At 48.7% G+C, this 24,729-nt stretch overlaps 1 protein-coding gene across 1 annotated transcript in view; it reads right to left on the bottom strand.

The window, feature by feature from the left end:
* EFNB1 (ephrin B1) overlaps positions 1-24,729 on the bottom strand; it is an 85,253-nt gene that overhangs the window by 17,310 nt on the left and 43,214 nt on the right. Inside the window, exon 3 of the mRNA XM_026703122.2 lies at positions 8,901-8,993. Coding sequence (XP_026558907.1) covers positions 8,901-8,993 — 93 coding nt within the window. The remainder of the gene's footprint in view (positions 1-8,900; positions 8,994-24,729) is intronic.

Here is a 24,729-nt window from a genome sequence, read left to right on the forward strand (position 1 = left end):
GCCCATTTGGAGGCTGTCTGAAGAGATGCAACCGTTCAAATAATCCAGATATTATCCTAGCTTAACATGCAAATTATGCTTAAAGACAATCCTGACGTGTCCGTAAGAGAGTAAATTAGGGCCCTGTGTGGCCAATCAACCAGGAAGGAGGTCAACATGCCAAAAATATCTGCTTCATAAAAGCTTGTGACGACTGAAGTGGGATCAGGCAAACTGGAAGACATCCCTACCTATAAGAGCAATTCAGTGCTGGTGTGTTCCTCCTTCATACCAGTGAGACTTTTGAGTTCTCCCACTGATCCATTTTAGTAAAAACGCTAGGTTTCGGATGTCATTCCAGATGGTCACTGAACAGCGGGAGAAGAAAAGGGATCACTTTAAAAATCTGAAATCATGAACCACCTTAATGACTTCTGGACTTCAACAGCCACAGTTCCCCACTCCCACTTTAAATAAACTAAGTCGTATAAATAAGGGCTTCCTGCATTTATCCGTGATTTGAATCCCTCCAGTCAAGGTTGGCATGATGAGAAGAACAAGGAGGGAACAAAAGGCATGCCTTTTATTTTTATCAAATTTATTTTAATAAAATGCTTTTGGAATAAAAATCTATCTAAAGGTAGTTTTCCATTTAAGGTACATTAATAATTTAGTTTATTCAGCACGAAACAGGGCTTAGTTGTATAGCATGAGGCTGTATATTCTGCAATATTGGGACTGTCGGTGAGTCAGAGTCGGTACAGGTCAGAGGAGGAGCCACTGCAGAACAGAGATGAGAGTTGTGCTTTAAAAATTATGATTTAAATCAACTTGATTTAAATAGCAACAGCATTTAGACTTATATACTGCTTCACAGTGCTTTTACAACCCTCTCTAAGCAGTTTACAGAGTCAGCCTCTTGCCCCCAACAATCCGGGTGCTCATTTTACTGACCGCAGTAAACGGACGGAAGTCTGAGTCAACCTTGAACCTGGTGAGATTCGAACTGCCAAATTGCAGGCAGCCGGCAGGCAGCAGAAGTAGCCCTGCAGTACTGCACTCTAACCACTGCGCCACCGAGGCTCAGATCAAATCCACCCTGCTCTGCAGACAATGCTTTGGGCAATACAGGCATTACTAGTAATGACTATTATTAGTCAATTTGCAGATTAAAAATTGGAAGCCAATCACCGTCCCCCCCAGCACCTTGGCAACAGGCAGAGAAAGAAGCTCAAGTAGAATCGCGGAATTTGCTAATGGGCGATTGTGGGGATCAGGCAATAAAATAATCAGACACTGAAGCTCAAACAAGGCACCTCTGAAGTGTGCAAAGAACAGCAAGCAGAGCCCAACGCCAGGGCTCTAAGGGCCGCTTGACTGTCTCGAAGGGGAGGCCTTTCAGTGAGGAAGCAACTTTCTTGCTTGAAAAAGAACCTATACAGGTAGTCCTCGACTTACAACCACAATTGAGCCCAACATTTCCGTTGTGAAATGAGACATTTGTGAGTGAGTTTCTCCCCATTTTAACGACCTTCCTTGCCTCAGATGTTAAGCGAATCACTGCGGTTGTTAAAGTAGTTGCCCGGTTGTTAAGTGAATCTAGCCCCCCTCCATTGACTCTGCTTATCGGAAAATCACGTGACCCTGGGACACTGCAACTGTCATAAGTATGAACTAGTTGCCAAGCATCTGAATTTTGAACACATGAACATGGGGATGCTGCAAAGGGCATAACTGTGACAAATGGTCCTAAGTCACATTTTTCAGTGCCATTGTAAACTTTGAACAGTCAGTCGCTAAATGAACTGTTGTAAGCCGAGGACTACCTATATTTCCACAAGAGTGACACTTTCCCAGGAAGCCAGAGAGAGGGAGATTATTGGGACAAGAGGCAGGTGCAAAATGCCCACAGGCCACAATCGAAACAGACCAAGCAATCTTCTAGGTCAGGGTCTCCAACCTTGGCAACTTTAAGACTTGTGGACTTCAATTCCCAGAATTCCTCAGCCAGCAAAGCAATTTTAAGACTTGTGGTCTTCAACTCCCAGCAAAGCTGGCTGAGTAATTCTGGCAGTTGAAGTCCACAAGTCTTAAAGTTGCCAAGGTTGGAGACCCTTATTCTAGGACAGTGGGGTCTAACCTTTTTGGATTCCTATGCCTAAAATTGTGCGCATGCTTGCCTGCTCACCCTCGCATGCCAACACCCAGAAGTCAATGTATGTGGGGGGGCACGCCCCCTGTCCATGCACGCGCTATCCCCACCCCCACCCCCTTACCTGCACTGTGCCTCCCAGCTAATTTTCAGCCCGTTCGAGGCCTTTTCGGCCTCCCAGAGGCTTGAGGAAAACTTCTGCAGCTTTTGCAGGCCAAAAAATGAGCCCATTTCATCACTTCCGGTATTTCCCAGAAATACAGGAAGTGACAAAATGGGCCTATTTTTCCAGCCTGCAAAGGCTTTCCTCAAGCCTCTGGGAGGCCTTTTCCAGCCTAACAGGCCAAAAATCAACTGTGAGGCACATGCTCGGTGAGGCAAGTTTGCCTGCGGCTCGCATGCCAGCACAAAATGCTCTGCGTGCCACCTGTGGCATGCCTGCCATACGTTCGCCATCAGGGTTTCTTCAAACTGACTTGCTGGCAAACAAAACCCGGGGAATGGACGGGAGAGTCTGAAGGGAAGAAAATTTCCTCTGCCCCACCCGCTTCCAGCTGTTCTGGCCTACTGTCTGCCTTCATGTAGGGCTAGTCTAAAGGAAAGGGGTGAGATGATAGCAGTATTCCACTATTTGAGGGGTTGCCACAAAGATGTGGGGGTCAACCTATTTTCCAAAGCACCAGAGGGCTAGACAAGAATCAAGGGAAGGAAACTACTCCAGGAGCAACCTGGAATTAAGGAGAAACTTCCTATCAGTGATGACAAATCAATCAGTGGAACAGAAGTTGCCTTCAGATGTTGCGGGTGCTTCATCACTGGAGGTGTTTAAGAAAAGTCACTTGTGTGATATTGTATAGGTTCTCCTGCTTGAGCAGGGGGCTGGACTAGATGACCTCCAAAGTCACTTCCAACTCTATTCTATTCTAAGAGTTTTAATTCTAAGCTCCTCTGAAATGTCTACTATGCCTGTCAAACTTGCTAATCTTGCAGTTCCTCAGATAAACCTCCTTTAAATAGGTCAATTAAAGACAATTAATTCCAGCCTGCATCTCTAGAACTAAAATTTAAATTTAGCTAACTACACCTGAATTCCGTTTTTAATCTCAGCACAATCAGCAAGTTTAACAACGAGCACTTCCCTGCTGGCAGGGCCAACAAAAATTGGATTGTGGCTTAAGCACAAAATCGGCCTAATAATAATCCTAGAAGAGGGTCACTATTATCTATCACATTTGGCATTTCGATCTGAAAAATCCTTCCCCAGGCATAAATTCCATCTAAGAATAACTTCTGGGAAACTTATTTGGTCTCATATATCTCAGACTGAAACTTCTCTGAAATCCTGTCAAGTTTATAAGACGAGCATCCAGAAGATTGAGTAGCACAGCTATAAACAATGGGAGAAGCGGGGGGGGCTGGCCTGGCTTTTCTGACATCTGCTTGAGTTAATCTGGAAATCCTCCCGGCTCTGGGGTGACTCTTACGCTGGAGCAAACCGGTGGCAACAGGTCACAGACTCACAGGGCTAGGAGGGACCTTGAAAGTCTTCTAGTCTCCAATGTGAATCTGGAGATTGCTTTAATAAATGGTTAGAAGCAGTCCTCACTTAACGACTATGTGAAGTTATAAGAGGACCGAGTGAGTGGCACCTATGCCTTCTCCTTGAACTTGCAAGTGTTGCAGAGCCCCAGTGGCCATGGGGTCAAAATAGCAAGAGCCCTTAGACTTCTATACCACTTCAGAGTGCCTTCCAGTCCTCTCTAATCGGTTTAGAGAGTCAGCCTCTTGCCCTCAACAATCTGGCCCCACGTTTAATCGACCTCTAAAAGGATGGAAGGCTGAATCAACCTTGAGCTGGTCAGGATTGAACTCTTGGCTGTAGGCAGAATAAGCCTGCAGTACTGCACTCTATCCACTGTGCCACCAGGGCTCTTGGAATTCCATCCCTTGACAGCCGACCTGCATTTATGACTGTGGGGGGCACTTCAGTTGGGCTGCCCTGCACACTGGTCAACCTGGACTCGGCTGCTTCCACCACCCATCCACCCACTCCCCTCCCCCCCCCCCCACACACAAACACACTGTTTGGCATCACTTTGGCCTTGACCGTCCACATCCTCCCTATTCCTCCTTCAGGCTCTGCTGCTTCTCCAGTTTCTCCTACTCCTTTTCTCCCCGGTGTTGCTGTCACTTGGCACTGCCCCGTCCATCAGCTCCACTGTCTTCTGGGCCTTGTCTACTACCACGACGTCCGGTTGATTGGCCGCTGCCTGCCTGTCTGTGTGGATCCGGAAGTCCCACAGGATCTTAGCTTTCTTATTCTCCAGGATCTTCTGTGGGTTCTCCCATTTAGACTCAGGAGGGTCCGGCCCAAATTCTATACAGGTGTTCCTGCACCCAATGCCAGCTACTTGGACTGTCTCTGAGGCCTCTCTGCACAGCCTTGGATCCTGTCTAGTGGGAAGACCTCTCCTTCTAGGGATCTGGTGCTTCACGCCTGTTCTTGTGCCAATGTGATCAGAGCCTCAGTTCTCTCTTTAAGCCCAGCCCTCTCCAGCCACTGGTAGCATCTTCCCAGTGTCTGCCATCTCAGCCCTCCGTCGATGGTACATTCCAGGCAGGTTCTCATCTGACCATGGCATGCCTTCTGCCTGACCTTCCTCCCACTCGCATCTGCTGCCGCCTCAGGTGCTCCCTCCGCAGCTCCTCTTTGGGTGCCATCTTAACTGATGTCCTCTGGACGCCCCGGGTTTCACCCAGGACAGTAGCCTTGACGCTGACCAGACCCTGACCTCCATACAATGTGGAATCCTCCATACATTGTGAACAGCTTGCAGGTCTTCACACCAGCAGCTTCCGGGTCTTTCTCTGGCCAATTCATTATACCGGTAGGGTATCTGATGACTCTTCTCTCATTTGTGTTCCCAGCTATCATCAGATTGTCCTGGTTCCTCAACATCTGATGAAGGCCTTGTAAATCCAGCATGGCTCTCCTATTTTGGGACACTCTCACATTTTAAGGTGGGTAGGTAAAGCCTTGCGGGGGGGGTCTTTGCTGGTTAGGCAGATAGCAGCCAGGATTTGAACCCCAGTTTCCCGCACCAAAGGCAACACTTTAAACGCTACAATATCCAGTCCTGGGAAAGAGGAAATGGCAAGTCGCTTCTGAAAAACCTTGTCTAGAAAATTGTAGGGATGGTACAGTTCAACTCCCAGAGACTCCCTTCTCCAATTTCCCCTTTTAGATTTTTTTTGGCAAAAATGCCAACCTTGGGCTGAAAACAATCCCCAAACTGATTTCAAGCAATGACACGGGGGGAAATTAAGCAAGTTTAATATCAAAACACATATACACCACGCTGCCAGAACAAGCAAAGACAGGACCCAACCATTTCAGAAATCACACATCAATTATTTTTCTGCTCAAATGCAGGCAGAAGAAAGACCTGCCAAACAGAACCCATGCAAAATCAGAATTTGCCTATCGCCTCTATGCTCCATTTGAGAAAGGCAGAACTTTTTCATATCAGAGGTCCAACTGCTCCCTGTGCCAAGAGCCTTTGGCTTTTACCAGTCTGTCCCACCTGCCTTCAACTAAAGACCTGTTAAAGCTTCTGCGTTTTGTTCAGATTTTACCACAGAATTACAGCTGCACAGACTTGACTCTTCCTTTCCAGCATCAAGAACCTGAACCAATTAAAATTGCACAGAGGTTGGTATTTCTTTAATGTCCCCGGGCACAGGCAGTCCTCTTTACATCTCTCCTCTCGGATGGAAATCCAAAGAGCAGAGATAGCAACAGCACTAGCACTTAGACATATATCACTTCACCGTCCTTTTTAAGCCCTGGTCTCTAAGCACTTTACAGAATCAGCCTCTTGCCCCCAGCAATCGGGGTCCTCATTTTACCCACCTCAGAAGGATGGAAGGCTGAGTCAACCTCGAGCCGATCAGGATCAAACTGCTGGCATTGAGCAGTGAGTCAGCGTGCAATCCTGCATTCTAACCACTGTGCCATCACGGCTCCTATGCACATGTCCCCAACCAACATGCATTGAAGCTTATTTGCCAACTGACAAACACCGGTCTTTGGATTCATGGAATGCTTGGCCTCTCAATAGCCAACAACATTCTGTCCAAGAGACACAAGGATCCCCCGTGATCAGAAAGGCCGGCACTGCATGCGCCAAGGAGGCACTCCCCACGATACCAGCTGACCAAAGGCTGGGGGGCTTTGCTTCGGACCAGGAAAAACCTTTCTACCCTTCCATCTGGCTTTGGTCCAGGAGAGATCAAGCTGGAAAGAAAGAAACCTGTCAGTCAGCTAATGCTGGCAAGCACACCAATCCCCTCAGCCCAGCTGAGTCTGCTGCCATTCAACCCTGGAAGAAACCAAGCGTGGGCCTCACCTGCTACCCTCGTATCTTCAAAAGGGCTGTGGGGTAATGTTGGGCAGTTCCCCTGCTTGTCTGCTTGGCTTGTTTTCCAGGATGTCCTAATCTCTTTTTCCCTTTCCCACAACCGTTTCGCTTCCACAGCATTTTGCCTTTCCCAGAAACCCTGGGGGTTCCCTCGAGTGGGCAGTCAAAGGGGCCTAAGCTCCCATTTCCCCAGCCCAGGAAATACCACTTGACCCTGGCGGCATATCACGGCATCCATACCTTTAAGCATTTGCCAGGCCTCCTTTGCAGCCTAGAACTGGCTGCATCCATTTTTCTGAACAAAGCCAAGTCCCCACCCATGCCAGTAGGCCAGAAAAAAACTCATTTTTTTAACCAACATTTGAAAGTCCACAAAGAAGTTACTTTCTCAAAAACCTCAACAAAACATGTCAGGTTTCACAAAATGGGGCAACTTGACGCAGCCAACTTGTCATAGCCGTTTTGCCACGATAAATTCACTGTGGCCAAATCGCCGTGGCCAACTCACTGACCATGTTGAGTTGGCTGTGGCGAATTGGCCGTGGCAAGTTGTCCTAGACCCCTAGACTTCCAGTACCTTTACTTAGCTAGTTCTACCACAATTGCTATCAGCTTGAAAGATGTCATCACTGCAGATCTCCTATGAGAAGTTAAGATGGCTGTATTTCATATTATTTGTGCAGGATGTATACAGCCAGGGCAACTGGAGCCGTTCTTGGCAAATCTCATTAACCAAATTGACATTCTTATGCTGTTTTTGACTATAGCGACTTCCTTGCTGAAACCTCAGCCTGGAATTCCGCCTCTTGGTTCCTACTTTGCAAGGCTGCCCATTTCTGCCCACATTACTTCTGTAGGCCATGCAAAAGGGCTCCCTGGACAGAGGATTTTCTCTGGCATCCACTTTCCTGCGGGATGAAGCTGGTGCAAGGAAGGCCTTTATTCTGAGGCTTCTAAATGGGTTAACGCCTTTCCCACCTCCTTCTCTCTTAATGATGCACAATGTTTTGTTAAGCTTCCTCTACAAGGATAATAATTTTATTTCCATATGTAAATCTTGAAAGTGAATTCAAAGCTACTTTGGGGGGGCCCAACGTTGGAAACGGGTTCAGAACATCCGGGCTTCTTCCACACGGGCTCTGCGCCCCAACTTTCTTCTGCTCTTTCAAAGGCCCCCTAGCTGGAACATCCCTCTTGCCTGATATGATAGCACTGAAGGCATTTCCAAAATTTCCCCCTCCTACCCCTTTATGTCTTTTCAGTGCTCTGCATTTTATAATTTCTGCCTTCTGAGGAATGATTCAGTCTGTCATCTGCACCTCTATAACTGTCTGGTTTGGCTCTGCAACCCAACAGGACAGACCCAGACTTCAGGGGATAATAAGGACTGCAGAAAAAAACAATTACTACCCACCTGCCTTCAACCGAGGACCTGAATCCTGCACGAGCCCAAAAGAGGGCTGGGAAAATATCTACAGACCCCTCACATCCTGGACATAAACTGTTTCAACTCCTTCCCTTAAAACGATGCTATAGAGCTCTGCACACCAGAACACACAAGAACAGTTTTTTTCCCAAAAGCCATCACTCAAATAATAATTCCCTCAACCCTGTTCAAATAATTCCCTCAACCCTGTTCAACTATTACAAAGTCTGCACTACTATTACTGTTAATCTTCTCATCACTCCTTATCACCCATCCCCTCCCACTTGTGACTGTATGATGGTAACTTTGTCACTTGTATCCTAACGATTTTTATTGACTGTTTTCTCGTATGATTTGATTGCGTATTTGTACCCTATGACAATTGTTAAGTGTTGCATCTGATGATTCTCGACTCTTGACGAATGTCTCTTTTCTTTTATGGACACGGAGAGCATTTGCACTGAAGACAAATTCCTTGTGTGTCCAACCACACTTGGCCATTAAAGAATATTCTATTCCATTCTGTTCTGTTCTTTTATTTAGCTTCCTGAATCAAGGCAATTTAAACCTGCAAAAGCGATGGGGGAGGGAGGGTCTTAATTCTACCCCATGCCCAGAGAGGGGCAGCCAATCCCTCTCATCCATCAGGTGCTCCTCTATTTGGGGACAAGGGCCGCAGCCACCCGGCCGAAGCAAAGAGGAGCCTCGGCTCATTTGGAAGGAGCCACCTGGGGAAAGGACAGCTACGGATGGTACTCTGGGTCAAAAACGTCTGGAACGGGAAGGAGTTTCACAGAGGCCTTGCAATGAACCTCTCCAGGTCCCTGGACATTCTGGGAAGGACCCAAGTCACTCCAGGCCCCCAAAGGTCATCTCCTACCGTGACGCCAAGCTCCAGGCCGGATCGTTCTGCACCACTCACCCTGTCCCACTTTCATGATGATCTTCATGGAGCGTGTTTGGCACACTCCGCCTTCTCTGTTCTCCAAGCCCTCGAGGGACCCGTTGGACGTGGCTGCAAGGAGAGAAGAAAAAGGCATGAGGGCTGTGGAAAGCCAGGAGGGCAGCGGCCCAAGGCCCACTCCGCGCACGAGAAGCAAGGTGACCGGTGAGCCTGAGGGCCTCCCCTCTGCCCAGGGCTGCCATCGGGGGAAGACTCCTCCACGCAGATCGGCTTGTCCTGATCCGGAGCGGCCCAACACGGTGGTCATTCCCTCTTTAAAGTTCTGAAACTGATCCAAGAGGGAGAAAGTGGGAGGGAAACTCCATCTAGACCAGGGGTCCCCAAACTTGGCCCCTTTAAGACTTGTGGACTTTAACTCCCAGAATGCTGAGAGCTGAAGTCCACAAGTCTTAAAGGGGCCAAGTTTGGAGACCTCTGGGATGGGATCTCCTGCTCCCTCTCCAAAGTCCCCCCCAGCCAACTCTGTTATTCTGGGCTGAGAGTCCTTTTCCTCGGCGGTTGTCCACTCAGTGGCCTTTGGCCCTCTCCCTAAGGTCGCCCTGCCCACAAGAGAAGCTGCTCTTTTAAACTTGGCGAGCCAGGCGGATCCTAAAGAGGAATCCCAACGCCTGTTTGCTGGCCCCCAAACCTGTCGCCCAGGACCCACGGCAGGCAGTTTGTGCAGATCTCAAGGGCTGCTTTGCTGGCTGGAGAATTCTGGGAGTCGAAGTCCACCAGTCAGTCTTAAAGTGGCCAAGGTTGGAGACCTCTGGTCTAGAGTTACTCCTGCCGCCCCCCCTCTGCCAAGGGGACGCCAGTTCTACAGGGGGAGGTCGGACCAGCCCTGCCCAAAGCGGCTGATGGTCCCTAGAGCCTCAGCATCCCCCCCAGCTGAGCGGCCCCAGGTTTAGTTATTTATTTGATGACATTTACAGGTGCAGCCCCATCGTGTCCGGAAACGACCCCGAGCAGCTGACAAACAATAAAAAAACTGCACTGAAATAAAAGCCAAAAATGACAACGGTGAGGGAGGCTGTTCCAAAGGCGCTGGAGGGGAAGGGGACAACAAATGCAGAGGTGGGTCTCTTTCGAATCCAGGAGCCTCCTCCGGAATGGGACACCCCCTTTGGGCCCGCTGATCAGATCTCCCAAGATTGGGAGAAAGGTGACCCTTCCCCTTATGGAGACCCTGCTTGTCCCACTCATGGTGCCGGGAGCCCCCCCCCACACATACACACGCATACAACCTTCAGCCCCCCCCCCCCATGCCCAAGGGATTAGGCCCTCCCTGGGGGGGGGGGGCATGCCAAAAAGAGCAGGTCCTTTTGTGCCTCCAGTTAACAAGCTCTCTTAAAACAGGCAAGAAGGGGGGGGGAATGGGGGGGAGCCAGAGCCTGCCTTCTTACACCGTTTCTTCTCATTGTGCAGATTCGGGGGGGCACGGGGGATGGAGGGACTGGCCTCCTCTGCTCCCCTTAGAACCCAACCTAATTAGCAGCCCAGCACAGGCAGCCCCCTCCCCCCCACCAAGGCCTGAGGGAGAATAAAGGGCCCCCAGGGTGGGGAACAGATAAGGCAGGGAGGGAGGGAGGTCTCCCACCCCACCGCACCCCAATAAAGCAGAGCAAACACCACACCGGGTCCTGAAAAGGAAAACCTCTCCCCCCCATAAGAAGGCATCTCTTTGTGTGCGGAGTTGTGCGATCCAGGAGTTGTAAACAGACCCGGAAACGGGCCCTTCAAGGTCACCTAGTCCAGCCCCTTGCTCAACCAGGAGACCCTCCACTTGGACTTCAACACCCTGAATTTAAAGGAAGATTTGCACCCCAGGAAGATCCCGAGCAGGGCGGAGAGAGGAGGATGCCCAAGTGGTGGTTTCAAGGGGAGGTTTGCAAACAGGGGGGGCTACGAGGCTACTGGATATAAAAGGGGGAAGCCGTAGGGATGGCCCCTCCCTGCCAGTCTCCCCAAGACCAGGAATCCGACTTCAGGAGGTCCTGCCCGGTGCAAGGTGGGCACTGGTGGGTCCTCCTGGGAATCCAGATCAACGCACAGCCTGCAATTTCGGGGCAAGGGTGTTCGTGGGCACTTTGAAGAGGGCATCCACTGAACCGCACACACACACACACAAAAAGCTTTTTGAAAGAGAAAGAGATTTTAGCCTCCCTTCTCTATGGCAGGGGTCTCCAACCTGGGCCCCTTGAAGCCTGGCGGACTTCAACTCCCAGAATTCCTGGCCCAGGTTGGAGACCCCTGCTCTGCAAAGCTTCATCCAAGAATCGTGCAATTTTGCAGGATCTCGAAAGCCATGGCTGTCACCCACCACAGGAGACAACACCTGGGCATGAAATGATTGCTAACCCTTCCCCCCGGGCAATTGATGAACCCACCCCAGGAGGCCTTGCCTGCTGTTCCAGCAACCGTGGAGCGCACATATTTGGCGCATGAGGCAGGCAGAAGAATGGGGCTTTGAAGACTCCAGAAAGGGGGCGGGGGGAGGCCAGGCCGGCTTTTTCCTTGCTCCAGGCGCATCGCAGGACTGGGACCTTGCATAACGGCCTAATTTTAACTCGCGCAAATCCACATGTGCCAGACACACACAGAGGCCACGTCGTGTCCTATCTTCTGGGCAGCTGTGGGGAAGAACACGGCTGCAGAGCAATGGGAACCCAGTAATCTGGTGGAAGCAGGGCAGTGGTGGGATTCTACCCGTTCCCCTCGCAGTTTGGTGATCGTGCAGCTTGGGTGCAGGCCAAACCGGTCGAATTTCACCCCTGAAGGGAGGGAGGAGGGTCCAGGGAAAGATCTCTTCACTTCCAAGTCATGTTTTGGATGGAGAAAAGGGGTGATAGTCATGTTTTGGATGGAGAAATGGGGGGCGGGGGAGGAATGAAAGAAGAGAACAGCTAGCAGACCCTCTAAAACAATAAGTGCAACCATGCGCTTCTCTTTCCTCTCCAGGAATACAACTAATGAATTCCTAGGTAGTCACGGGTCAAACCCACCTCCTCCAATATCGTCTTCTTTTTCACAGCCTTAGTGGTCAGCTGGTTACTTTTCTCGTCTCTTTGGCTTCTCCCACTAAAGCCTCTCCATTTTCAGAGGCCCCCCAATTTAACACATTATCCTCGCTAACGTTTACAAGTCTGTAGACACCCCAAGAAATGCAGGCCTACTATTATCCCATACCACAGTAGTTCACCCCAACTGATGGGGGGGGGGGGGAGGAAACATCTGCCAGCAGCTGTCTTTCTGCTGTGCCTGGTGAGGGAACAGTTTGGACCAGAGGTCCCCAAACTTGGCAACTTTAAGGCTTGTGGACTTCAACTCCCAGAATTCTCCAGCCAGCATAGCTGGAAGTAGGTCTGCACTTCTGGGGTGTCAAGTCTGTAGAACGTTAGTGAGGATAATATAATAAAGTTGCCAAGTTTGAAGACCTCTGGTTTAGATGGCCGGCCAGAAATAAACCAGCATTCAGTCATTTCTCAGCTTCCTTTTGGACCTTCCCGGCTCTGCCTCTGAAGCCTTCTTGGCTTTCCCAGGAGAAAGGACCTCAATGGGGCTTAAAAACACAAAGCCAACCAGCTCTTCATATGGGGACTTGATACGTACAAATCCATGCAATTTCCAGGATTATTTTATTGATTAAATTACTATGCTGCCCATCTTGCTGTCCAAAGTGATTCTGGGCAGTTTACAATGTAATAAAATAGAAATACGTTAAAACAAAATTACACAGGCTCGGTGGCTAAGACGCTGCGTTTGACGATCAGAAAGATTCGAACGCCTAGCGCCGCATAACGGAGTGAGGTCCCATTCCTTGTCCCCAGCTTCTGCCAATCCAGCAGTTCAAAAGCACATAAAATGTACATAGAAAAATAGGGACCCCTTTGGTGGGAAGGGAACCGCTTCCATGAGCCTTCAGCATTTAGTCATGCCGGCCACATGACCACAGAGATGTCTTCGGACAGCGCTGGCTCTTCTTTGGCTCTGTAACGCAGAAGAGCACCGGCCCCTAGAGCCGGAAACGACTAGCACGGATGTGCGAGGGGAATCTTTACCTAAGCACAGATTTACAAAAACCACGGGCTCAAGTGGAGGGGGGATGGTGCCTTTCCTGTCATTGCACCAACCCCACAACCCAGAGTGTCTCAATGGGGGGGCAAAGCCAGCCCCAGAGCCAGGTTTGAAGGCCCTTCCGGAAGGCCACAGCAGGGGCAGCGGGTGGGATGGATTGCTCCAAAGAGGAGCAGCAGTGGCAGAAAAGTTGAAATTCCTGGACTGGCGGGCTCCACAACAGGCCTTTTCTGCTGCCAAGAGAACAAGAGGGGCCGGCCAGTGCTATTGGGGCAGGACAGTTCCTCAGATATCCCAGACCCACAAAGGATTGTAAAGGTGATGATAGCCAACGGTACCGGGAAGTAGATCAGCAACCAGTGCAGCTCACTCAACAGTGGTGTTACATGTGCCACAGGTAGGACCACTGTGTATCCTGAATCAATGGTAGTTTCTGAATACTCTTCAAGGGTTGCCCCATGCAGAGCACATAGCAATAATCCAGACAAGAGATGATCAAGGAATGAGTGACCGAGCACAAGATCCAGAAAAGGGCACAACTGCTGCAGAATATGAAGGTTTACTTAGCCACAACTGCCACCTGTTCTTTGACCAGGAATGGCAAGTCTAGGATAACCCCCAAGTTGTGCACCGAGTCTTGTCTTGGCCAGTGCAACCCTATCCAGAACTAAGAGGATAAAGGATCCCAAGGATCCCACACCCACAGCTCCTCCAGCTTATCAAGATTCAACTGAAAGCTGTTCTCCCCATCCAAACCCCACAACTTCCAGACACCATGAAAGGGCAGCCACAGCAATACTTGGGTCACCCAACATGGCGTACTGATGATACCCCACCCTGTTAAACAGGAGCAGAGAGAGACTCCTGCGCCCTACGGTGCCCCACAGAGGGGTGGCCATGGGCAGGACCTCCCGGCCCCTATCAACACTGATTAGAACCAGCCTTGGAGGAAGAAACCAAACCAGCACAGCCGTGTGTCGGCCAGCCCTAAATCCCACGGTTGGTCCAAAAGGATAGACAGTCAATGGTACTGAAAGAAGGTGAGAGGTCGAGGAGAGCAAGGACGGTTGAGTCAACCATCTGAAATACACGTGCATATATATATATACACGCACTGCACTTTTAAGTGTGCATTTCCCTCAACAGTTAAAGCAGCCTTGGAAAAAAATGACTTACCACTCATCTCCAACATTATGCTTAACCACCAACCCTTCGGTCACATAATCCCTGTTTGGGTGCCTGACAACTGGCTTGCTTTTATAACAATCGTAACATCTTGCGGTCATGTAAGAAGCAGTACAACGAGGAGTTCGGAGTGGAGGAGAGGAAAAAGGAGGAAGAGTGAAGATAAAATAAGCTGGCAATGGGGGGGAAGGGTATTAAGCATCAGTTCTGAAGAAGTGCCAAAGAAAGAAAACGAGGCGGAGGTGGAGGAGGAAGACGGAGGAGGAGCGGCATCAGAAAGACCGTGGGACGTGCAGAGCGACAGCTGGGAATGGAGGCCGCCTGGAGAAGCAAAGGAATTTCAACACTAGCCACAAGAAGAGCTAAAACAAGTATTATTTCACCATTAACCCCAAGAAGCCAACTCACCATGGCCAACTTGCTGTGGTTGGTTAAGGAATTGAATCCCTTATTTTAAAAAAGGAAAACAGGGATTTTTTAAAAAAAAATCAGTTTTAAAAACACATGGAGAAACACGCAGTCATGGAAAGAAGTTTGCAAAATAGGGGCCATGTATGTATTCATACTCACAGAAGACCCAAGTTATATCTGTATTAAATGTAAACGTAAAGTAATTGGAACATTTTAGCGGAGGGGACGGAATTAGTCTAGAGCCACTCTGAGACACAAGCAACAAAATGTTGTTTCTCAGACTAAACCGAACTGAACTGAATACAGTAAGGAAAAATTAAGTCACAGAAAATGAACCTTGAATGAAGACAAAGAGACATGTCACTCATAGAAGGAAAAAATATCCAACCCTGTCCAGTCCAGCTAAACAATCGATTTGATAAGAAAACGTGCGGGCCTGTGTTGGTGATAGCAGACTCGCTGCTCAGGGGAACTGAACTGAATCGGCAATTTGTAGACGGGACAATCAATCCAGGGAGCTATGCTGCTGTATACCAGGAACAAAGATCAAAGTTGCAACCGAGAGATTTACTAAAATAATTGAGTCCGCAGATTATTATCCCTTTTTCCTCTTTCGAGGGGGATGAATGATATGACAAAGAGCTGGAAAAAAATGTATCAAGAGGCTATGAGCAGCTAGGCACAAAAGCCAAAGAATTGGGGACACAGACGGTGGTTACTTCTGTACTCCCAATGAAAGGTAGGCACCCAGTCAAGGAACACAGAACTTTTGAAGTAAACCACTGGCTGAGAGAATGGTGTCGATGAGAGGACTTTGGATGCCTAGACCTGGGCGGGGTGGGGCCTTCTGGCAGGGGATGAGTTAGTTCACAATAACTGGGAAGAATGTTTTTGGAAATCAACTGGATCACTGCTCAGGGAAACTGGACCAGGAATCTGTAGACCAGACAATCAAAAGAAACACACCTGATAAACGAGGAGGTGGAGTTGCACAATATACAAGAAATAACTACACCTCTATAGAAATGCAAAAACAAAACCCAACCACCCAAGGATGAAAACGGAATGGCATTTCTATAGGTGTATACAGTATTATCGAACAGCTACCCAAATAGAGGAAATAGATGAACTTTTTGCTGATCAGTTAGCTAAGGTGTGCAGGAAGGACACCGCAATAATAATGGGGGGACTTTAACCACCCTGACATCAAATGGGAGACAAACTCTGCACCTAGCGGAAGGTCAAACAGATTTTGGACAAACCTAGCAAACATCTTTGGCTCTCAAAAGATGGAGAAGGAAACTAGAGGGTCAGCAATACTGGACTAACCAACATGAGGCCCAAACCTGCAGCAAGGGAGACCATCTCACCGTTCTAAGGAAGTTGCGCCTCTCTTTGACAGCTGTGGTCATCAGGAAATTTCACCTACCGTTTGCTAGAACCTCTTTTTCCATGATTTCAAACCACTCCTATCTCCTTTCAACAGAGCCATGGCAGCCTTTTGGGTATGTGTAGGTCCTATGCCTATAATTCCTCAATTCTATACGTGGGATCCCGACACCGCAAACTCCAAGGGAACAATTACCTGCCTCTGAATGCAATGTTTATGCTGGTCACCTGAGAGCGCACTGGCCTTTTTAGCCATTGCTCTACACGGCCTGCTCTGGTTCACTTTGGGCTTCACTGGGACCTCTACCTACTACTGCACCACACAGCCACCAGTTCAGCGCTCCCACTCGTGTAGAAATGCAGCTGAAGGACTCATGGAGACGTTAGAATTTCTTTCTCCTTCCTTTATGCAAACTGCATCCGTTCACCATTCGAGAGACACAGCCCTGAAAACAATGGTATTTACTCTCCATGCACACAGGCCTCCTAAGGCCTTACTCAAGAGATGCAGCTGGCTGCTGAACAGCATTTTGCACCCCTTCACTAATAGGTGTTGCTGAGAGACTTTCAGGCACTCCTGGAAAAAGAGGGGGTACAGTTCAGTCCCTTAATCTCCAATTCATAGAGGGAACAAAAGTCCTCTCTTTGCAAGCAGAGAGACACAGAATGAGAAATGACAGGTCCAGTGCTGGGCTAGCAAGAACGTTAAACAAAGGCTGGGAATCTGGAGGTTGGTCCCAACTAAAACCCTGGGTTGCTTTTTTTTAAGGGGCAAAGAAGAATCCCTACTATGCAGTTTTTTTCCTTTAAACCGGTGGTCCCCAACCTTTCTGGCTTTGCGGACCGGGGGTGGGGAGGGAGAGAGGAAATAGTTTTGTGTGAGTGGCAGGCAAGCGCATTGGGGCAAGCAGCAGAAACTCGTGCAGGCGTGTGAAACTTCATTCGTGCAAGTGGCAGGCGCAAGTGAAGCTTCACGCATAAACACAGGTGCCTTCCAGTCGCGCAAATGGGGCTGTGTGCATGCACTTGCTTGCCGCTTGCATGGCCCAGTTCCGAACGGGCCGCAACCCGGGGGCTGGGGACTCCTGCCTTAGACAAAAATGAGAGGGAAAATGAGAAAAGAGGAAGAAATAAGCCCTGGTTTTTCAACCCGATGCAAACATAGCTGGGGCAAAGCCTACAGAAGTCAACCAAGCTTACTTTACACTAACTAGGTTTATTCTGTGTCTTTCCATTACTCTCCCTTTTGCAATTAGGAGAAGACAAGTTTCAACAATTGCATTTGGGTAGCAAAAGGGAGAGGGTTTTTTTTCTTTTTCTTTTTTGGTTCTATAATAAATCTCCCTTTGCTTAATTAAACCCTAATTTTAAACCCTAATTAAACCCTAATTTAATTAAACCCTAATTAAACCCTAATGGCACGAATCACAGGAAGGAAGGAATCCTTACTGTAAAATGGGGATAATCCAAAAGGCACCTCGAAGGAAAAGGTTCAATTTAGGATGCAGAGCGAAGGTACCTTTCTGCTCGCTGCTGAATTGCATTTAGCTTTTGCCTGCATTCATACATGTTAAAACACCTCCATCCTTCTCAGAGGAAGCCCAGCCTTCTGGAAGCCAGCAAGAAAGGCTTCGATGCAGTTCTACTCATCAGAATTAAAAGTCGAGGTATTTTTCAACCCAAACTACCATGAAGCTGCCACCTGATGAGTTTTCAAGCCACTCTGACTCTGCCAAATCACATCTGATCTGCATCAAGCTTAGCCAGTTAGGGATAGTTATTGCTTACTTCAACTATTTCAAAATTGGAACGGCTAGTCTACGGGCAATTTAAAAATAATTCCAGGACATTAAGATGATCTCTCTCATCTTAATGAAGCCCTGGGACCTCCTCATGCCAAGAGGGTGACTCATGGCTCTAGCTGCAACCCACAGAAACCATCGAGGTGGGCTCCTTGGTGCTGAATCAGCTCTCCGCTTAAGTTTGATGCAAGAGGAAAAAGACAGACGGGACTTGGGTTCTGGAACCAACTTTCCTTGAAACTGACATCTCAGAGGAACACCCCAAAATGCGGAGGAAACCAGGCACGGATGAGGCTACTGATATTTCTCAGCATGGCTATATTATTTGTACTGTGTCATCAGATGTAAGGAGCTCTTGAACTTGCAATTTCATTGATCTGTGTAGACCAGGGGTCTCCAACCTTGGCCACTTTAAGCCTGGGGGACTTCAATTCCCAGAATTCCCCAGCCAACTGGGGAACTGGCTGGGAATTCTGGGAATTGAAGTCCCCAGGCTTAAAGTGGCCAAGGTTGGAGACCCCTGGTGTAGATAGATGGTCAGTCCCGTCATCCAAGATGGAGATTTTGAGCTGCTTCTGCTAAGCCCACTCTTTTCTTGTACTCACCTCTCTACATTTGGCATCATTTCCATGTTCTATCCAATAGGCACAACGTGAATACCATCAACACGCTGGAAGGCCATGCCAGTCAGCTTACAGCTAAGTGGAAGGCAGAAGGAGTGGAATTGTTCAGCTAGTCTTGCAAAGGGTGAATCCAGAGGGTGACTGAGTCTGTTTCTACACAGGGTTACCTAACCCACGTCACAGGTAATGGATTCCTCGTGATTTCAACTACAAAACTTCTGCATTCTTTGGTCTTTGTTCTAAACCAACATTACCGTGAGGGAGTTCAGGAAGTCTTGAAATGCAAGGTTTGCCCGCTTTAAATGGGAGAGCCGTGGATGCTCTCCTCCGAGTTCCGTTTTATTAGCGAGTGAGACCTTTTAATGACCAGCTTTCCTCTTCCTCTTCTCAATTGCTAAAGAATTTGGCTTTCTGAGCCGCATTAGCTTCAATGCGGGGAATCTGGCTGTGTTCATCCCAGCCCTGTGTTTTGAGGCAGGATCAAAGGACTACTTGCTTCCTAGCAAAACAACAAGACCCAATTATCCCTACGGCAAGGAAACTTCGAAAGCCATCCAAGACCAATTTGGGCAAAGCAGACCTTTTTTTAAGAGCAGCACACAACCCATTAAATTCCAAAGCATGGGAAAAAAAAAACCCTCCGGGGAAGCTTTAAATCAATATCTTGAACCAGCCTGTTGCTGAAGATCAACTACCCATAAGCAGGACACAAGTAGAAGGACAGGGCTTAATTTTTTGTTCACGTCTATGGTTATGGATCATTGCTAACCCTGATGATTTGCAGCTTAGACCCCCCGCCGCCCCCGAGAGGCCACATTCCGGAACATAATAGACAAGGAAGACTTTGGCAATATTCCTCTCCAATTTCATTTGCCTCTTATAAACACCACAATCAATCTTTCTGCCTCCAGCCCACCCCAAACCAGGTGACACCAAAACAAAAAAAATCACCCCAAACAGGGACCTCCTCCCACTTCACACAAAAGAGCAGCCTGCACATAAAACCATAAACTGCTCACTGAACACACTGAGCCAGTGGCCTCTGGTGAGCACTGATGACGCTGCCTCGTTTGGGTAATGAAATGTCTGCGAGAAAACAAGCGAGCTCAGAGACCACCAAGGACCCCCCTCATTTCAACTCTTGAGTTACAAATATTCTTACTAGCAGTGGCCTCTGCTGGGGGGGGGATCAAGATGGTGGTTGCAGTTGCGCAACGGGAGCCCCAATAGCTTTATATATATATCCGTGTGTTGATAGCACATCACAAAAGGCTTAGTTCAGAGCTTAGCTTTCCCAACACCCATCATCTCAGATGTCCCTACTTTGAACTATCAGGCAGGGAACTGGGGGATCTCCCGGGGCGGCTTTTACTACACGGCCCTGCTGAAGCTTTGGTAACGTCCTAGAGTCAAAGGATGGCCCAGACTACGTACCAGATCAGATCTGTGTGAGTTGTGCCACCCACGCCAGCAGAAGGGGCATGCTAGGGATCCCATCAGCGAAGGAATTCTGGTTGGTGGGTCCAGGTGAAGAGCCTTCTGTGCTGTGACTCCCACCCTCTGGAATGCCTTAACCCCCACTCCCACCCCAAGGTGGGATCTACTCCCACCCTCCTGACGGGGTCTGGAGACCGGGCTCTGCCAGCTGGCCTGCTGCCCCAATGGGGGTGCATCGTTCTGGAGGTGCTTGACAGACTGAGACCCCCAGCTTCACTCCTACACATCTTGCTCCCTTCCTCCCCATCTTTTTAACTGTGCTTTATTACTGTTTTTAGGAATATTTATTGTCCATGGTTTCAGTATTTGCCCGGTTACCTTGAAGCGAGATGGGCAGCAAACAAACAAAAGAAACATTTAAGTAACCAAATGGTCAACTCCAAACCACAAATAACGCATTGCTCTAACCTAAAAAAAAAAAAATGTTACCAGAATGCAGAAAATGGAAGGCTACTATCACAAGGAGCCTCTGCGGCACTGTGGTTAGAGTGCAGTACTGCAGGCTACTTCTGCTAACTGCCTACAATTTGGCAGTTCAAATCCCACCAAGGCTCAAGTTTAACTCAGCCTTCCATCCTTCCGAAGTGGGTAAAATGAGACCCAGATTATCGAGGGCAAGAGGCTGACTCTGTAAACTGCTTAGAGACCAGGGATGGGAAGCACTGTAAAGAGGTATATAAGTCCAAGTGCTGTGGCTATTATCCGGTTGTGCTGATTTTATTTTACCCAAACGGATAAAAAGCCATCGAAAACACCAGTGAGGTGGGGAGCCTGTGATTCTCCAGCTTTTGATGAAGCATCAAAAACCTCTTGGCATTGGCCAAAGCTGGTTGAAGCGCCTGGGATTTGCCCCTCCGGATAATAAGACGAATCCTGTCGACAGAACGCAGCTCTTCCCAGGAAGGAAAGCAATCGGACAGCCTTGGAGGCTCCCAAGCGAAGATGAACCATCAGTGTGGAATGGGACAACTAGCCACGGCCAACTTGCCGCAGAGCAATTCAGTTACATTAATTGCAATGGAAACATGGCCAATAATAACAACGTAATGAAAGTGAATCCAGAAATACAAGAGTTACAATCATACAACACAAAAGCACCGTCACCCATAATGAAAGTAACTCAATGAAACAATTAGTCTAGCACTGAATTGTCCTGAGGTGAGCTGGCGGTGGCGAGTTGTCCTAGACACCCCCAACCGCGTGATGCAGTTTTAAAACAGATGAAACACGTTGACTAAAATGCAGTGCAGGCGGTCCTTGATCTACAGCCAGGGCTGGGGCTGCTGGCGGTTCGGGAGAGCCCCTTGCTGAGATTCTGCCAGTTCAGAGAGCCCCCCAATCCCACGCCTGGCTGGCCCTACCCACCCTGCCCCTCTCCTCCTAGGAGTCCCCACACGGCCCATTTTGCAGGGTGCACGCGGAGGCTCGGGGAGGGCAAAAATCAGGCCTCCCAGAAGTTCAGGAAGGCTGGAAATGGACCCGTTTCCAGCTTCCAAAGAGCCTCCGAAGGCTGGGGAGAGCTCTAGAGCCCAGGGAGAACCTCTGCAGTCCCGCCACGGTGCAGGAGGCCAACTAGGCCACGCCCACCATGGCCACGCCCACCTAGCAGCCGGACAGAGAACCCCTGGCTAAAATTTTGGACGTCGTTATGGTCATGAGACAGCCTTGCTTAATGACCCTTCCACCCTCTGCTCTTCCTGATGTGTCTGCTAAATGAACATGCGGGTTACCAAGCAGAACATGGGAGTACCTCCTGGGTGGGGGAGGCTTAGGGAGGGGTCTGCAAAGGAGGCAGACAAGCCGCAAAAAGCTGGCCTTCCCTCTCCCTGGCAGAGGCAAAAGAGCTCAGCCAGATCCGGGCACGACACCAGCCACGTTCAAAGCAGCTTCCAAAGAAGCCTCCGTGCTTGGCCGGGAGAAGCCCCGATGCTTGGAAATGCCAGGGAAGAAGCTCCACCATCCATCCATCCATCCATCCACGGGGAAACTTTTGCAGAAGGAGGAAGCCACCCTTGTGGGCTGGGGCCTCTGCCCCAATCTGCTGTAGGCCTCTCCTGGCTCTTGCCAGCCTTTGGGGAAACGGGGGCCGGTGCAGCAGCCACAATGGAGGAGAGGACCCTGCTGAGGAAGGGGGTCGTCAGCCACTGGGAGGCGCTTCGTGCTCCCAAGGGATCTAAGTCCAGCCCACCTTGAATCCCACGGATTCTTACCTACCGCTAATTTGCTTTGAGCGTTAATAGTTTAGATCAGGGGCAACCTTGGTCCCTTTAAGCCTGGTGGACTTCAACTCCCAGAATTCCCCAGCCAGCAAAGCTGGGAGTTGAAGTCCTCCAGGCTTAAAGGGACCAAGGTTGGAGACCCCCGGTGTAGATTCTTGTGGAGCGACGTGTGGTATAATCTTGCACTCATTTGAACAACTGTGGTTCCTGGTTTCTTGTGTTTGACACGGAGCTTTGAAACATGGTTGTATATAGGGTTTTTTTTGAGGGGGGGGGAGTCTGTCATAGCTTTGAACGGCCATTAAGTGAAGCGTTATATCTCGAAGACTGTATTGAGATGAAGAAAAATCCTTGGTTCTCCCTCACCTGCTTTGGCCAGAGCACACCTCATATATTGTATTTCATTATGGACGCCTCATTTTTAGGACCCTGACATCTGGATCATGTCCAGAAAAAAGGAACCCAGGAATTTAAGGAAGGAAAAACATCTAAGGAATAAGTTGTTAATATATATATATTCATTCTATATAATATATATTCATTCTATCTGTGTAAAGTGGAGAAGTTTGTGGGGAGCACACGACAACTGTCTTCAAGCATCTGATGAGCTGACATGTAGAAGGATAGAATTGCTCAAAATTGTATCAGAAGACCAAAAAAAAGGAACCCCAATGAATTTATATTTCAAAAGCATGTTTTTTGCCTGGACACCAGGAACAAAAATCCAAATGGTAAGAACTGTCTCAGAAAATCTGATCTGCCTTTGCTGGAGATGTTGAAACCAAGGCTGGATGGACATTTTTGATGAGGTTCTACTAAGGCAAGGGTCTTCAAACTTGGCAAATTTAAGACTTGCGGACTTCAACTCCCAGAATTCCTAAGCTAACATGACTGGAAGAGGAATTCTGGGAGTTGAAGTCCACAAGTCTTAAATTTGCCAAGTTTGAAGTCCTTGCATTGAGCTGGGAGTCAGGCTGGATTACCTGCAAGGACTCTTCCAGCCATTTATGCTTCATAATGATGATCTTAAATAGGTACCCTAAGTGCTGCTTTTCCCCATCAAAGCTCTTCTGTCTTACTTGACCTGAGCTTCAAGCCTTAAAAGCCCATTTCAGGAAAGACTTGGAAACTGCTTCCTATCAAAGGAGAAATACAACACGGAATAATAAATTGTGTTATAAAAACCCGTTCCCTTCCCTACGAATTGACCGTCAGCTCTGTTCAGACTAGAGCAGTTCTCACCATACACCTTTCCCCCCTCTTTCTGGTTCTGCCAACCTCTGCTCACGTGCCTCAGGGACTCCTCTGTTATTCCAGAAGCCCTTTGAACTGGACCAAGAGGGCAGCAAAGGAATGGATCCTTCTAGAGACCAAGAACTGAGGACTTCATAGAGCGGAAAAATCCTAGCTCTCCGAATCGTAAGAGGTGGCAGGGCCAAACTGGCATCTGCTTCCAATCTCCTCGCACCCTTTAAGTTCACAGCGGGACTAAGGGACAGCCTGGAAGGAAATTCTGGCCCATGGCTGTATAATTATCTAAAAGCTGTACGTGGTCCTTCTTCGCTCTCTTGCCACTTTCGATTCTTCAAGCTAAACAAGCCCGTTGACAGATGTCCATTTAGTGAATTTGGAGAGTGGAAACGAACGAAAGAAGCCCAGAGCCAGGCTGGTATTCTGGAACAATCTAGACAGGGCCGGTCCCGAAGACAATAGGAAAGAAACCCTGTTGGCATCCAGCGCCCTGCTTACAAGCACTCCCTGTGTCCTCCATGGCTATATAAAAAGCAGATGTGGCAGAAACCAGACTTGATTCCTTTTCCCAAATCAGTGAAACGGGAGAAGTTCACTGGGAGGAAAGATAAGCAGGGCCGAATGTTGCCTGCCCTGCGAACAGGCCCGCAATGCCAGGGGCTGAACAAAGACTCGGGCCTAAAGGGATCCGACTTGCCACATGTCATTAGAGGCCCTCCTAACGCCAGCCACAGGAGAGCCCATCAATCAATGCCTCCTTTTCAGGCTGCATCCCCCACCAACTTCAGCACTTGACAAATAACACAAACAGGATGTTAGAAAGAGAAGTTGGGAGCCAGCAGGTGTCAAAGGTGACTTTCCTACTCTGAGGCTCAGTTTACCTGCCTTCACTGCAGCCTGAACTAGTACCTGTTACTGTTACGCTAAATCAGAGGTCTCCAAATTTGGCCACTTTAAGACTTGTGGACTTCAACTCCCAGAATCCCAAACTTGGCCACTATAAGACTTGTGGACTTCAACTCCCAGAATCCCAAACTTGGCCACTTTAAGACTTGTGGACTTCAATTCCCAGAATCCCAACTTGGCCACTTTAAGACTTGTGGACTTCAACTCCCAGAATCCTAAACTTGGCCACTTTAAGACTTGGGGACTTCAACTCCCAGAATCCCAAACTTAGCCACTTTAAGATTTGTGGACTTCAACTCCCAGAATCCCAAACTTGGCCACTTTAAGATTTGTGGACTTCAACTCCCAGAATCCCAAACTTGGCCATTTTAAGACTTGGGGACTTCAACTCCCAGAATCCTAAACTTGGCCACTTTAAGTCTTGTGGACTTCAACTCCCAGAATCCCA

This window comes from Pseudonaja textilis, chromosome 12, assembly GCF_049901715.1.
Source record: "Pseudonaja textilis isolate UNSWEBS1 chromosome 12, rPseTex1.2, whole genome shotgun sequence".
NCBI classification, from domain to species: domain Eukaryota; kingdom Metazoa; phylum Chordata; class Lepidosauria; order Squamata; family Elapidae; genus Pseudonaja; species Pseudonaja textilis.